Consider the following 17,333-nt stretch of genomic DNA (forward strand, 5'->3'; position numbering starts at 1 on the left):
GGATCAACATTCTATAAACTTGTTGCCAAGCTTCACGGTGATTTGTGAAGATAACGATTTGAATTTTGTTAGATTTTGGTATTAGCCCCTGACCTAAAAATCTTCCCCCCCCCATAGTACAAGAAAATCCTCTTTATGTCTATTTCTAAATCTATATCTACATATAGTCTTTCTTTTTGAAAGCACCATAAGGGTACTAAGACAAGTGACTGACAGAGAACTTGACTGCACGCATCCACTGATCACAGACACATATTTTGTTTGGAATAAATCCGTGCATGTTATCAACTGGAACCCTGTTAGCAATGTTATCATATTGGATAGATTTGCTTTGTTGGGGAAGGTTCAAAAGACTTTCAAAGGAGGTGATACTTGAATAGGGTCTTCAAAGACTAAAGAGGCTAGGTTGTTCTAGCTATAAGGCAAAGCATGTGCAAAGGCATGACGTGTAGCCCATGTGGTCTGGCAACTATACGTAGTTTTCTATAGAACATCGGCTCCCGAACTTATGTGACCTACCATCTCCTTCCCAGAGGGGAAAGAAAAAGAAGAAACTACTCAGCGCCCCCTGACAATTAAACATTTCTGTACTATGAGCCTGTAATCCAGGATAAGGTGGAGGTATCTGTTTGGTAGTCCCCTTCGACTGGCCCAGTGCCTCCCAGGAGCGGTATTGCTCACTTTGAGAAGCACTGCTGTAAAACCTGTGAAACTTGAGCCATGACAGAGCATCCACATGATTCCCCGAGGCCTCGTCTTTCTCCCAGTGCCTCCCCAGTCTTCCTGTTTCACTCTGTTTCCACTCATTTAGCGCTTAGTCACTGTGTCTTGATGCCTAATTGTTTGTGTCCTCAACCTTTAACCTTCCAAAATAAGAATTGTTTGATAAGCGTCTCAGGGTTGTAGAAGGAAGCATGTATGCTTCATTATCAGATTGTGAATCTTCAGAGTAACCTTCCAGAGACTTTAAAATCAATTTAACAAATGGGTATTGAATACCTAGTTCATGCCTGGATAGATGCTAGGGATTTTGTCAAAGCTTAATTTAAAATCCATGCCCTTGAGGAAATCAGAACTTGATAGCTGCCCCAATTTGTACAGATAGGAACATTCTCTTTTTGATCTGAAGTTGTTTCCTGTAACAATATATTTCTTTGTGAAGTGACTTAGAATTTATCTGGGTCGAACTTTAGTCATTAAAATTTTAAAATATGATTTTGTGTTTTATGTTTTAGCATATATTTTACTGAAGGTGGTACTATTTACCTGTGATTTTGAGAATCTATTAGAGTATATGACTAATATGATGGTGGTATTAGTAGTTTGTTGGTCACAATAATTTAATTTACTATACTAAATAATTCAATTCAGCAACACATTTTTCTGTTTTATATCCCTGTAAGAGCACTTAAGATATTGAAAAAAATCATATAGAGGAAGAAAACAGGAAGAAATGCAAGAAAAGAGTTTAATTTTTACTCAACAAATTTGAGGCCTTAATCAGTTCCCTGATTGATTGAAAAATCATAAAAAGGTGTTTGAATTTATTCTGTTCATCAAAAATTAGAAAGTATAAATATAAAAAAATCACGATTTGTAAAATGAGCATGCTATTTTAAAGCAAATTATATGGAAAATACTGTCAAAGCAAACTACTGATTAATTTATTTGTAACTTCTTCTTTAAGGATGCTGGGCAGTTTTATGCTAAATACAAAGAAACAAAATTGAAGGAAAAAGAAGATGCATTGACAAGAGCTGAGCTTGAAACACTTCAGAGTGAGTTTTAGACTTTGTCTCACTGTGCTAACCCAACCACATAAAACTACTTGTTTAAATTTGGAGTTTCCCTTAAAGTTAGCAGTGATTAAAATTTCAATATCTTCTTTGCTACTCTTTGGACAGAGTCAGTTGTGCTCATTTTTTTGTATGTGAAAAACATCTTATTAATTACTGAATCTTCCATAGTGTGGTATCAGAAAGATGAATAAAATTAGCATGACTCATATAGCTCCTCAAGTCTAATGGGCCTCAAAAATCTACTTAAGTCCTAATCTGCTGCAGGCTTATAACTGTAACTGATAAGCCTAACCAATTGATTATCCAACTTCCTATATATTATAGTAGTAGTAAATGAAAACTCAAGGTATCCATGTTTATTTTTTCAAATGGCATTTTTCCTTTATAGTATTATATATACTATTAAAACAAATTATTACTGTGTTGCAATGGGGCTTTCATTGAATACTTAAGACACAAGTATATATATTGGCTAACTCAATGATACTATCAGTAGAACTACCTTATGGCTGATGGGCTGATTTATGAAGTTCTTGATCATAAAATGATAATGATGTCTCTGAAGTGAATCAGAGACATGTGTAAACCATAGATACATGAATGCATTTCGCGCTCACTCTTCATTGTAGCCATAGTCTAAGAACAGTTAGTTCTTATGATATGGTCCTACTTGATACTCGCCCTCCTGAAGAGATTGCTGAAGACAGGAGTGCTGTAACACAACATAGTGAAGAAACCAGATGGTGTCCGGCTATCAGAAAGAATAGCGTTTGGGGTCTTAGAGGATTGTCTTCAAATAAGCAGCCATCTAAGTAAGGTGCCAACTAAGTCCCCATGCAAGAAGCACACCAGCCTCTGTGCTCCAAAGATTGTAAATAATAAAATTCCAATACAAAGAAAGGAACATCTCATAGGTTAAATTGTGACCACCTGGCTTGCAGAAGGCTATAGATGACAGTGGAAGACCAAAATCCATTTGTAGGTTCTCCACATACATTAAGCCTTTTTAATAGAATTTGGATATTTGAATAACCTTGCTATCAAACAGAGAACATTGTGAAGTCAATTCTGGCGATATAGTTAGGTTAAAATGTAATACCTTATCTTGTGATCTCCATTGTGACGGATTTTAAAGTTGTTTCAGTTTTTTATATTTTCTTTTCGATGTTTTTCCGTTTTGTTCTGTGTTTCTTGTTGCTTTTGTTTGTTTTGTATGCTCTCTATACTTGATATCCAGGATAGGTATATCTATAGAGACAAACACTTAGATGAATAATTATCTCGAGGCATGGCAAAGGAGGGTGGGGGTGGGGTGAATGGGAAGCTAAAACAATGCGTAAGAGAAAGAAGACAATGTTCTGAAAGTGATTGCAGCGGTGATTGCACAACTTTTTTTTTTCTTTTTTAACATTTTATTAGGGGCTCATACAACTGTTATCCCAATCCATACACACATCAATTGTGTAAAGCGCATTTGTACATCGTTTCTCAAAACATTTTCTCTCCATTTAAACCCCCGACATTAGGTCCTCATTTTTCCCCTCCCTCCCCGCTCCCCCCTCCCGCATGTGCCCTTGATAGTTTATAAATGGGTATTTTGTCATATCTGATTGCACAACTTTTATTAAGAGGATTGAGCTATTAATCTGTGTGATATGTGAGTTATATACCAATAAAGCTAGTAGGGGGTAAAAAAGACAGTGTTGATTACTGAAAAAGTTGAACATCTTATGAAAGTAGACTTTCCCCCTGGTTTTGGTCCAGTGTCTAATTTTGCCATATCTACAGTTTCCCACCCATATACAGTTTTTCTTGTTAGCTTTTTATTCAAATTAAACATTTATTTGAAATTTATATTTTTATTACCATCGGATGCCCCAGATAGAATGTAAACTCCATGAAGGTAGAAACTTCCTGTTCTGTCCACTACTATGTCTATCCAAGTACTGTAAATAGCTTTTTACATATACCTAAAATCAAACCATACCCTCTTCCTTCAAGTCTATTTTGACTACCCTACATAGGGTTTCTGAAACCTTTACAGGAGCAAAGAGCCTCCTCGCCTTTCTCCCTTGGAAGTGAATTGTAGGTTTGAACTGCCCGCCTTGCGGTTAGCAGTCCAAAGCCTACCCACAGTGCGACCAGGGTTCTAAATAGGGTCTAGCATATAGGGGGTACACGATAACTAGTTATTGGCTGATTTAATGGAGATGAAATCTCTAGTCTTTAAAAGTTTCCAGTATGATTATTTCTGGTTTTGTGTTCATTCCTCTTCATGTACCTGGACTCAGAAAAGTATGCAATTTGCATGTCAGTCTGAGCACGAGCGACTGTACACAGACATAACGTAATTTCACATAGTAACTTGCATGCTTTTGAGGGTAAGCAGTAAAAACTATTCTGTAGCCCGTAGAAGTGGTTTAGCCAAATCAAATTGGAATGGAGCAAATTCATATTAATGTAATTATGATGCTTCACCCATTAACTATATGGGAAAAAATAGTTCTAGCTTATTTCCCTCAGATAATGAAAACCCCAGTTTTCTTTCTTTACCTTGACACACCAGGTTATGTTTCAGAAGGATAACTTATGTTCCTTCTAAACTCACAAAGAGTACATTGTCACTACCTAAATATGTGACTCTGAGAATTTTAGTTTCTTTATCTGTCAAAGGACTATGTTAACTAGTTGATACCCAGTATTTGTTTTCTTATGCTACTGTATTAAGTTGTCACAAATATAGTGGCTTTTTAAAAAATCATGTAAATATCTGATAGGCAGGATGTATTTTAATTGTGACAAATTGAACATAATTAAAGCATAGTGATTCATCACAAAAACAGTATGTCATTACATATTGTGAAATATTTATTTCTAATGACAAATAAATGAAATGTTGTCTTGAAGCATGGTGTAACATGGGTACCAGTCTTCACGCCGGGTACTCGTAGGTGGGCATAGCTGCATGTGGGTGGACCCGCCTGGATACAGATAGAGGAGCAGTGTCTCGGTTCCTAAGACCATCGAAAACATGTGACAGTATTCTATCACATTAAAGAAAAAAAGTGATCAATAGTAGATGAATGGATGGATACATGAATGAATATAATGCTATGAATATTAATTAATCAGTATTAATTGAACACCTATCCTGTATAAAATACTATTCTAAGGAACACATAAATTGATTCAAGAATATTAAATAATGACAAAAATAAAATGAAGTCCAACTTTTTAATTGTTTGAAACAGACTTGCTAAGAGGGAAAATTTTAGGATGATTAGACAGATATGGGTTAGAGAATTGTCAGTACTTTTATATTATACATAAGATTAAAAAGGAAACTGCTATGGCAATGTTTAAATGACTTTAATTATCTTAAATGAATTAATGACAGAATGAAACTCTAAAATATAATTTTTATTTTTAATTAACAATGTTATTACATAAAACTCTAAACATTTGAAAAATAACCAAAAGGAGAAAAAAAAAACATTTATAAGAGGGGGGAAATAAAATAATCCCAAATTTACATCTATAGCAGTGGTTCTCAACCTAACCTAATTCCACGACCCTTCAATACAGTTCCTCATGTTGTGGTGATCCCCCAACCATAAAATTATTTTCATTACTACTTCATAACTGTAATTTGGCTACTGTTATGAATCAGGCGACCCCTGTGAAAGGGTCGTTCGATCCCCAAAGGGCTCACAACCCACAAGTTGAGAACCTCTGATCTATAGGCAAAATTAACTATGCTATATTTAGTCACTTTTATAGCCAGAGCCTATCATTTTAATGCATTTTAAATAAACTACTTAATTGATATAATTGGGCATATGTATTAAAAGTTTCTAATAGTAATGGATTAAGTATGTGCCAGTTCCCTTTGAAAATAGGAGCTAAACATAAAGTATTTATCATAATACAAAAAATCCTTCTGATATTTGTGACCATTTTCCCAAAATTAGTAAAAGATTTTGTTCTGCCTAAGAATTTGACAGCAGTGCTCATACAGATTACATCATTCTTGCTGATTTCTCTAGGAAAATAGATTATGTAAAAAAATTTTTAAATTTTAAATCTGTATCTGAAAACTCTTCCTAAGTGTTAATAGTTTTTTTTAAAGTTTGAAAATCTAACACTAGCTTATGCGTTATTGAAATCCAGAACGGAATAGTAAGTACCAGAAAGCATTTAAAAAACAATACTCCTACCAGACTCTGAGTAATAAGACTTCTTTCACTTTTGTTTTTAAGATGGGTGGTATATTTAGAAAAGGTGTTGATATCAACATTAGAAGTGTTAAAGAACAGTCACATTCACTGTTAATATGTCAGAAACTGTCATGTATTTTAAAATGTAGTCTCTAATGATTACGTGCAAAGAATCTTTTAATTAATTTTGTTAACTTCATTACAATGTTCTGCATTGTATACTTTAGAATTGATATATAAAGGCCCAGAATCCCCCCCGTGTGCTTTTTATTTGTCCCTATCATTCTTAATTTTAAAGATCATCATTGGAATACTGAGTTCATAATAACATTTCCATCTACTTAATTGAGTAAATGCATATCATGCAGATTAACCGTAGCTATTTTATGCTGCCTGTTTTTCATGACCTAATTGCTAATGTGCTCTCATGTCTATCTGCTTCTCTACTGAGATTATGCAGCACCCTCTGAGGGCTGCCCTAGAACTATGTTGGGTAGGGCCTTGTGGTCTTGTTAGGTGTTTTTGAGGGGAAGAAACATTGTGAGAAAGGTAATTTCTTACAAATAAATATCCTCCTCGGAAGTCCTTGTAATAAACTTTGTGGATATCTACTTGGAAATTTTCTACCACTTGTTATTAACCTTTTAATAATTTTGTTATTTAGTTAAATAAGTTGGATAAAGATCTAAAACTGAGTGTTGTTCCCTTATCAAAAATGGAAGAAAATGAATTTGATTGTTAATTGAACGTAAAGGTCACAACTTAAATAGGCAAAAATTGGGAGGAGGGGGTCTACAGAAGTAAAACTTATTATTTTCCTTACCTATTTCTCTATCCTTTACAGCCTGCACTGTTTTCAAATGTGGTTTTTTTTTAAGTTGGGGAGGGGAGAGACTAAGCCAAAATAATCAAACCCTATTTGCCAAGAACTTTTTGTTTCAGAAACGATCATTGAGAGGGTGGGGGCCTTCAGTTTTTTCCATGGATAAATTTCATTATCTTTTAGTCCCATTAACTTTTTAAAGCCCCCTCATATTTCGAAATATTAGTTTGGGGCTTTTTTTGTGTTGTGTGCTGCAGGGTGGACCTGAGTAAGGGGGTGTGAGGAGTCACAGTAGGGGAAAGCACTCAGTGAAACAGTGTGGCACAGAGCATTCTTTTCTGTTGGACAGGAAGCATTCACCTTTCTTAAGGCTGATTCTCTAGAAAACTAAGCTTCATGAAGAAAGATGATGCCGTGCAAATATATGAGCTGATTCAGGAGTCGGGGAAGCAGGGAAAATGGAATTAGTGGGGGCATAGTGCCAAAGTAGGTTTTAACATTTTGCCTATGGTAATACAGGTAGTGAGTGTTCATAGATGGGAGAATACTATCCTCGATAAATTAGATAAAGACGTACTACGTATAATTAAGTCACTAGCTCTAATAAGCTTGAAAACAAGGTAACATAGAAACTGTGCCTTACGTGTGAACTTTATAATAGAACCTAAGGGAGCGATCGAGTCAGTGCCAACTCATAAGGACCCTAGCGGGCAGGGTAGAACTGCTCCTCTTGAGTCTTCTCCCAGTCTGTAACGCTGCAGTAGGACGCCCCGTCTTTCTCCCGCAGAGTGGCTGATGGCTTCAGATTGCTGATCTTGCCCAATGCTTAGCTACTGCGGTTCCAGGGCTCTTACACAGGAGTCCTCATCCCCCCAAATTTGTTTAACAACAATGGAAGTGTAGATTTTAAAAAGTATATAGCTTAACTATAAATTTGCAGTTCCCATAATACTTCAAATCATGATACTATGTATGCTCAAATGTAATACAGTCTTAGTTTTCCACTGAAATGGTTCAAACACATTTTTTATCCAATTGGTTATATAAGCAATTATGGTTATAGGTTAGATAGTCAAATTCAACTATAAAGTTTTGCCTATTCACAGTGCTGCTTCTCACTCTGGACTAGCCCGGAGCATGTACACAGGTCTAGACAAGAGATGGGAACTCACAGCACACAGAACCCAGGAGCAGGAATGGGAACAGCGATACCGGAAGAGTAGGGGAGGGGGAGAGGAGGAGAGGAAGGGCGAACCGATCACAATGATGGGCACATAACTACACACACACACCCTCCAGGGGAAAGAACAACAGAAACCATGGGGGAAAAGAGACAGCAGTCGGTGTGAGATATGAAAATAATAATAATTTATAATCTATCAAGGGTCACAAGGGGGGGCGGGGGGGGGGAAGAGGAGCTGACACCAAGGCTTAATAGAAAGTAAATATCTAGAAAAGAATGATGGCAACATATGTACAAACATGCCTGATATAGCTGCTGTATGGATTGTAATAAGAGTTTCAAGAGCCCCCAATAAAATGATCTTTTAATAATAAAAAAGTTTTACCTATTCATTTAGATATGAGTACCTAATTAAATTTATATATTAAATAAAATCCATATTATAAGTTCCCATACAGATCTATGTTTTTGTTTGCTTTTTAGCTTTAACTTGTTATAGGTGTAAACATTGTTTATAGGTATGACTCCAGTGCCAGGAATATGGTAAATGCTCTATAAATTTTTTACAAAGGAGTTTTGAGGTACTCTACTGTTCGTTCCTTCTCTCGTCTTGTCTTAAGCATTGCTATTCAAACTCTCAGACTTACTTCACTCGTGTTTTTGTCATCACTGACCCTGCTTTCTGAGCTGTATCACGTACAGGTAGTCACCGACTTGGGATGTAGCTCAAGTCCAACAATTCCATGTGAGTCGGCTCTGATATAAGTTGAATGCTTCATTTAAAAAAATTCATTTTCATTACTGCCTTTTATTATCAGTACATTTTGAGTCTGCTCTTTATTTGTTTGGTGCTTGGAAACATTACACATAAACTTAGAGATATATTTTAATACATATAAACCTTAAATATAAAAAAAATAATGTTCCGCAACAATGGATAATGCTGGCATTCTTTTCAGTTGCAGTGATAATTAATTGTGGAAGGTTCTGGATCATCTGGACTCTCCCTGGGAGTAGGGGTGACATTTCTAGCCAGCACATTAGTGCATGTTATCTGTATGGCCCTTTTCTTTTTACTCTCCTGTATCTTGCAGTAGCAACTCTCCATTTCCTGAGTCCTCTGTAGCAAAGCAATCAACATTTTGGGCCAGGTTTTTAGCAACAGAAACCCCTGGTTTGCTTTAGTTTAGAGAACCAAATTCATGGGTAGGTACATGGCCATATTTTGAACAATAAATATTAAAATTAAACATCTCTGAGTAAACATCTGAGAATACTATTAGCTAATTACATGCTGTAATATTGTACATATGCAGTAATATGCAATACATATCACTAATAACCAAATGTACACACAAAAAGAGTAGGGTTGTAAGTGTGGTCATCCTAACTCAAACAGGTTATAAACTGGGACTACCTAAATAATGAGATGTGGTACTTTTGAAACCAGGTTTACTGCTGTTACTGAACATTTTATCCCAAGCCTCAAGGACCTATTTACCTAATATTAGGTTTTTTTCCTTTTGTTATAATTGCTACAATAAAATAGTTGTATTGCTTTCTATATTTAACTTTTTACAGTGAAATAATGATAGATTCATGATATATATGAATGGACTTTGGCCTGCACTTAATCATAGCCCCAGTCTAAAAACAATTCGTTCTTTTTTTTTAAATCATTTTATTGGAGGCTCATACAACTCTTATCATAATCCATCCATACATCAATTGTGTAAAGCACATTTGTACATTCATTACTCTCATCATTCTCAAAACATTTACTCTCCAGGTAAGCCCATGGCGTCAGCTTCTCATTTTTTCCCCTTCCCTTCCCGCTTCCCCCTCCTTCATAAACCCTTGATAATTTATAAATTATTATTTTGTCATATGTTACACTGTCCGACATCTCCACCCATTTCTCTGTTGCCCTTTCCCCAGGGAGGAGGTTATATGTAGATCCCTGTAATCGGTTCCCTCTTTCTACCCCACCCTCCCTCCACCCTCCTGGGATTGCCACTCTCACCACTGGTCCTCAGGGGATCATCTGTCCTGGACTCCCTGTGTTTCCAGTTCCTGTCTGTACCAGTGTACATCCTCTGGTCTAGCCAGATTTGTAAGGTAGAATTGGAATCATGATAGTTGGGGTAGGGGGAGCATTTAGGAACTAGAGGAAAGTTTTATGTTTTATCATTGCTACACTGCACCCTGACAACAATTAGTTCTTATGATACGGCCCTACTTGATACTCGCTCTCATGAAGACATCACTGAAGATATGGGTGCTATAGCAAAGTGTGGTGAAGAAAGCAGATGGTCCCTGGCTATCAGAACAAATAGATTCTGGGGTCTTTAAAGGCTTATCTTCAAACAAGCTGCCATCTAAATGAGGCTTCAACTAAATTTACATGGAAAAAGCATATAAGCCTGTGTGATTCAAGGATTGTAATTCAAGTGATAAAATCCATATCCAAAGGAGGGAACGATATCATAGCTTAAATTGTGAAAACCCAAAATCCATTAGCATAGTCTTCAAATCGAAACAAAAAGAAAGAGTTATAGATTCATAGGCAGTTGCAAAGGTTCCCTGTACCCATCTCCCAGTTTCCCCACTGGTTACATCTTACGTAATCACAAGATATTATCAAAACCAGAAAATAGACATTAGTATAAAGTGTGTCTGTAGTTTTATGCTATGTTACCATTTGTATATATTCATGTAACCACCACTCCAATCAACTGGCTTCCCTTACATAGTCACCCCTACCTTCACACTCATCATCTCTTATGTCTGGAAACCTCTAATCCAGTGGTTCTCAACCTTCCTAATGCCGTGACCCTTTAATACAGTTCCTCATGTGGTGGTGACCCCCCCCCCCAACCATAAAATTACTTTGCTACTTTATTGCTGTACTTCACAACTGTTGCTACTTCATAACTGTAATTTTGCTACTGTTATGAATTGGGGACACAACCACGGATTGAGAACTGCTGCTCTAATCTCTTTGCCATCTTTTTAACTCATTGGATCATGTGATTTTTGAGGATTATATAATATGTGACTTTGTAAGATTGGCTGTTTTCATTCAACATAGTGTCCTTGAGATCTACCCCAGTTCCATATTTCATCAGTCATTCCTTTTTTCCCCCCCTCACTCATCCTTTTTGTTGGTGAATAAATTCCCTGAAATGGATGTACAATGGCTATTTGACCATCAATTGTAGAACATTTTGGTTGTTTACAGTTTAACTTATTACAAATAGAACTATTTTGAACAATCATGTGCACACTTTTGTGAGAACCTTTTGTTTATCTGGGGTAAAGGCCCAGAATTTCACTTGCTTGGTCTTGTAACAAATACATGTATAAACTGTCAACTGTTTTCCAGAGTGCTTGTGCCATTTTACTTTTCCACCACCAATGTGGAATCATTGAGGTTCTCTCTGGCTATGCCAGGATTTACTATTATCATTATTTTAACTGTTCTTATGGGTGTATAGTGGTTTCATCATAGTTTAATTTGCATTTTGCTAAGGCTAGTGATCGTTTTTTTTTCTTGTGCTTATTTTCCCTATGCATTTCCTCTTAAGTGAAAAATTTCTTCATGATTTTGCCTATTTTCTAATTGGATTGTTTTTTCCACTACTGAGTATTGAGTTATTTTTATATCATATGGATATGAGTCCTTATGTGAGATATATAGTTTGATAATAATTTCAAGATAATGAAAACATGGTTGCAACAGTACAGACAGGGTTAGAAATTTAAGCCAGATTCCCAAGGGGATATGGAATGAGGAATATCATGCTGCTGTCAATAGATTTGGCAGAAAGCATTAAATACCAGAGGATGTTTACTTGTTATTTTGTTGACTTTGCAAAGATATTCAACTATGTGGATTATACGAAACTATGGACAATGGGAATTTCAGAACATTTCATTGTGCTCATGCAAAACCTGTACATAAACCCAGAAGCAGTCGTTTATATAGAAGGGAATATCAGATGGTTGAAAATCAGAAAAACTGTGCACCAGAATTGTGTACTTCCACTATTATTATACAGTCTGTATCCTGAACAAATAATCCAAGAACCTGGACTTCATGAAGAACACTGCATCAGGCTTGGAGGAGTGCTCACTCGCAACCTTAGATATGCAAAGAGGATTTGAAACACTTGCTTATGAAGATCAAAGAATGCAGCCTTCATTATAGATTGCAACTTAATGTAAAGAAAACCAAAATCCTAACAACTGGACCACTAGACAGCATCATGATAAACAGGAAAAAAAATTGAGTTGTCAAGGATTCCGTTATACTTGGATTCAGAGTCAGCCCCATAACAGTCAAGAAAATCATTATGCTGAGTAAAGCCAGTGACTCACAAAAGGACAAATATTATCTGAGACAGCTACTGTGGGATACAAACCAAGACAAAGACTGCATACCGTGAAGAATAGACTTTGGAGGGTACCCAGAGTGCAGGGTACAGTGGGTAAGATGAAGCAACAGGCTAGAGGGTTGACACGTGTTGACTAGGTTGAGAGGGAAGATGGAGGTCCTAACCGAGTGAAGAGAACCCGAAGGGGAGGCTGGAGATTAGAATACAAGGATGGAGGGAGCGAAGGTGGATGCCTGGTTTGAACTGTGAATGCAGAGTTGACGGTCTGCAATGTAAACTGCCCACTTAATTCACAATTAAAACGGGAAAGAAAGAACCTATTGCACTGGGAAAACCTGCTGCAGAAGGCCTTAAAGCGTTAGAGAGGAGAGAGTTCACTTTGAAGAATAAAATGCACCTGACTCAAACAAGCCATGCTATTTCATGTACTGTAGATGCATGTGAAAGCTAGATAAAACAAACACAGAAGATGATGCTTTTGAATTATATTGGTGAAAACTATTCAATATACCACTATATTCTTAACATTCCTAACTAAGTTCACAAAATTGAATGAAATAAATTAATTAAAAGTTTTCTCTTCATCTGACATTTTTTAAATTATAATTCTTGAGAAACCAGGTATTAGTTTTGCGTCTTACGCTTTTTTGCCCTTTTCCCTTAGCTGTTTCCCACCAGGCCCACCAGTATGATCCTTTATTGTACCCCTTGTTTCTCAGGATAGTATTTTTTTAAACATAAGAATGCTATGTTTTTGCACAATTCTTTATAGTAAAATAGCTAAAATTTGAGTGTTTACTTTTTTCTATATATCATGCTAATCATTTTGTATGTTTTATCTGATTTACTCTTCATGACAAACTATGAAATGTATTAATAGCATTCACTTATCAAATCACCTTATTCGAACTTTTCTAACAGAATGTTGAAGGACTTGAGGCAAGAGTTAGTAGGTTACAGGGGCCAGTTTTTAATCCCAGATCTGCCCTGATGGAGAGCTTTTTCTTCCATTTATTCATTATTTATTGAGCCCCAGGTTTTCAACAGTGAAAGAAATAGACAACAATCCTTTAACAGGTGGAGCTAATGTTCTAGTTGGTGAATCAAATCAGCAAACAAGGTGAGCAGTCATAAATACCAGTGTGGGAAGCAGCAAGATGGGGGATAAGCAAGTGAGTATATATATGTGTGTAGTAGGCTTACTGTTCTTTAGAGAGGGTGGGCAAAGAAAAGCTCATAAGAAGTGAGCCAAGCAGATGAGTAAGGTGGATCTGAGATAGAGGGAGCATCAGACGCCTCAGTGTGCATGAGGAATAGCAAGAAAGCGGAAGCTTAAAGAAACCTGGGAGAAAGTAGACCACAATGGGCACAGAGAAGTGATAATGGGGTGGAATGGAAGGCATAAGTCGCCTAGGGCTTTAATAAACCATTGTAAAAAGTTGTCTTTTACTTCCACTGGAAGGCATGCAAAGGAAGGATGACTTAGTTATCTAGTATTGTAACAATAGGACAATTACCACAAGTAGGCGGCCTGAAGAAACAGACATTTGTTTTCTCACTTTTCAGGAGATTGGATTCAGGGTGGGTCTCTAGAAAGAGGTCTTTTCTTGTTGATTGCAGCTTCTAATAACTACCTGCTGTTCGTGGTGCTCCTGCTGTAGATGTATTTGTTTCTGCCTTAGGGATAATTTCTTCTTCCTCTTGGGTGTCTCTGTCTAGTCTTATCTTGAAGCTCAGAAGTGATTACTGTATATACTCTTGTATAAGCCCGGTTTTTCAGCACATTTGGTTTTTTTTTAATCATTTTATTAGGGGCTCATACAACTCTTATCACAATCCATACACACATCAATTGTGTAAAGCGCATTTGTACATTCATTGCCCTCATCATTCTCAAAACATTTTCTCTCCCCTTAAACCCCCGGCATTAGGTCCTCATTTTTCCCCTCCCTCCCCGCTCCCCTCTCCCTCATGAGCCCTTGATAGTTTATAAATTGTTATTTTGTCATATCTTGCCCTGTCCGACGTCTCCCTTCACCCACTTTTCTGTTGTCCGTCCCCCAGGGAGGAGGTCACATATAGTTCCTTGTAATCGGTTCCCACTTTCCTACCCACTCTCCCTCTACCCTCCCTGTATCGCCACTCACATCACTGGTCCTGTAGGGATCATCCACCCTGGATTCCCTGGATTTCCACTTCCTATCTGTACCAGTGTACATCCTCTGGTCTAGCTAGACTTGCAAGGTCGAATTCGAGTCATGGTAGTGGGAGCTGGGAGGAAACATTTAGGAACTAGAGGAAACTTGTATTTTTCATCGTTGCTACATCGCACCGTGGCTGGCTCATCTCCTCCCCGAGACCCCTCTGCAAGGGGATCTCCAGTGGCCTACTAATGGGCTTTGGATCTCCACTCCGCACTCCCCCCATCATTCACTATGGTAAGCTTTTTTGTTCTGATGATGCCTTATACCTGATCCCTTCGACACCTCGTGGTTACACAGGCTGGTGTGCTTCCATGTTTTTCAGCACATTTGTATGCAGTTTTTGTGATAAAATTATATACCTTGGTTGATATTTGGGTCGGCTGATACTCAAGTATATACGGTAGGTTGAAAGCCTGCCTTGTGCTTGTATGTTGTCCATGACATAACAAAAGAAAAAAGTATTCACAGCTTCACGGGCTAGGATTTCAATGCATATTTTGAGGGACTACAATTCAATCCATAACAAAGGGGTAAAGCAATAGAGGTATATGCTTTATGAAGGTGTTTTAAATCCTAAGCAGAAATAGAGCTATTATCTCAAACTACTGTAAGTTCCTGCTAAAGTATCTTTACTCTGACCTGCTTCTTCTAATGTCCAAACCTTGAAGTCATCAGTGCCTCCTTCATTTTAACATCCTATATAAAATCCACCAGGAAGTCTTGGTTGAGACATCAGGTACTGAGAAGTCTGACTGCTAGCTTAAGAATAAACCAAAGCAGAAAAGGACTTGAATCAAGGAGACCAGTTGGGAGTGCTTATAGTAATGCAGGCAAGGATTGATGATTGGGTCAGTGTGGTAGCAGTGGGATTCTGAGTGTTTTCTGGAGGTAGAGAAGATTTCCTGGTGGATTTCATATAGGATGTTAGGATGAAGGAAACATTGATGACTTTAAGGTTTGAATGACATTGGGAGAAGCAAGTCAGAGTAAAGGAGCTTTTATTAGCTTAGCTTGAGATAAAGCTCTATTCCTGTTGGGATTTAAAATACCTTCATAAAGTATACAACTCAATGTTTATTCCCTGCAAACTATACTGTTAGATGGGTTGTTGTACATGGAGGCTTAGAGCAGTAATGTGAAGGAGGTCAATAGTGTATAAAGAAATAGAACCTAGGTTTTTCTCTTTCTTAATCTATTTTTTCCCACCATCATTCATTTTATGACATGATTTCAAGTCTATTTATTATTCTAACTATCCACTGATGGATTTCAAGTATTGTGCTAAAAACTGATATCAATTTGCTTCCTTTTCTCTCTCAAGTTGTTTTATTTCTGTTGGCTCATTTGGGGCATTTTTCCAAAGAGGACGTCTCTATGCCTGGAAAAAGACAATAAGTTTATGATGGTGTGACTTGCCTCAATTTAAATTCCATTCTACTACAAGGGCATCCCCCCAAAGCCCAAAAATGAAATCCCCCTGCAAAAAAAGCTATGTATTTAAATTTTTTTACAAAGCAACCTTTTCACCTTCAAAGTACTCTCTATTACATTTAATACATTTGTCAAGTCTGTGTTTCCATTCTTGGAAACATTTTTCAAATTCATCTGTTTGGATGGCTAACAGCACCTCCTTCGTTTTTTTTCTTCACCTCTTCTGTGTAATCAGTCACTCTCCTTTCATGTCCCTCTCCATTTGCTGAAACAAAAAGAAGTTGCATAGAACGAGGTCAGGTGGGTCAGGTGCATGCTGTTTTTTGCCCAAAAACTGGTGCACTGAGATGCCTGCGTGAGCAGGTACATTGTCGTGGTGGCAAAACCAGTCCCCCGTATGCCACAAATCAGGCCTTTTTTTTGCGTATTATGCAATCTAGATGGAAAGTTTGATTAACAGTCTGACTGGTGGAATGAACTGCAAATGTACTATCCCCCTCACATCAGTAAAACCATTGAGCATTGTCTTGATCTTTGATTTCATTTGATGAGCATTTTTTTGGGCGAGGTGATGCTTGCATCTCCCACTGGCTTGATTAATGTTTGCTTTTGGGGGTCATAAGAATAGCACCGTGTCTCATCGCCAGTAATGACCTTGGAAAAAAAGTCTGGGTTGCTTCAGAGTTGTTCTTTCAGAGCACGGCATGTTTCTACTAGATGCTCTTTTTCCTGGTCAGTCAGAACCCAAGGCACAAATTTCACAGTGACCCTTCTCATTTCCAAATCTTCTGTTAAAATTTGCCGAACCAAGCTCCAAGATAGTCCAGATAACTTCCCCATTTCTTCAATGGCCCATTGTCAGTCTTCGAGCAGAAGTGCACACATTTTGTTGACATTTTTGTTCGTTTGGGAAGTTGACAGATGTCCAGAACAAGGTTTGTCAATCAGTTTGCATTTCACCAATTTTGAAAAGAGAAAACCACTCATATACTTGAGTTTTTCCCATAGCACTGTCCTTATAAGATGTGTTCAACATCACAGTTTCTGTGGCATTTTTCCCAAGCAGGAAACAAAATTTCATAGCCACACACTGTTCTCTTAAATTGGCCATTACAAAAAAACGGGGTTCAAGAGAAACTGCTTTAGGAAAAAATTCACTTCAACCAGAGAGAACCTTCCCAGGTGACACCACTGGGTACACTAACTCAGAGCTAGTTGCTTGATGCTCACCTAGCGGGGAAAATGTGTACTACAATAGCTCCACCCAGCAGAGCATTTT

At 37.4% G+C, this 17,333-nt stretch overlaps 1 protein-coding gene across 1 annotated transcript in view; it reads left to right on the forward strand.

The window, feature by feature from the left end:
- Positions 1–17,333, forward strand: part of DNAJC1 (DnaJ heat shock protein family (Hsp40) member C1) — a 217,616-nt gene that overhangs the window by 105,943 nt on the left and 94,340 nt on the right. The window contains exon 8 of the mRNA XM_045300227.1: positions 1,688–1,778. Coding sequence (XP_045156162.1) covers positions 1,688–1,778 — 91 coding nt within the window. The remainder of the gene's footprint in view (positions 1–1,687; positions 1,779–17,333) is intronic.

The sequence above is a fragment of the Echinops telfairi genome, unplaced genomic scaffold (assembly GCF_000313985.2).
Source record: "Echinops telfairi isolate 266 unplaced genomic scaffold, ASM31398v2 ScPeMD7_7461;HRSCAF=8499, whole genome shotgun sequence".
NCBI lineage: Eukaryota > Metazoa > Chordata > Mammalia > Afrosoricida > Tenrecidae > Echinops > Echinops telfairi.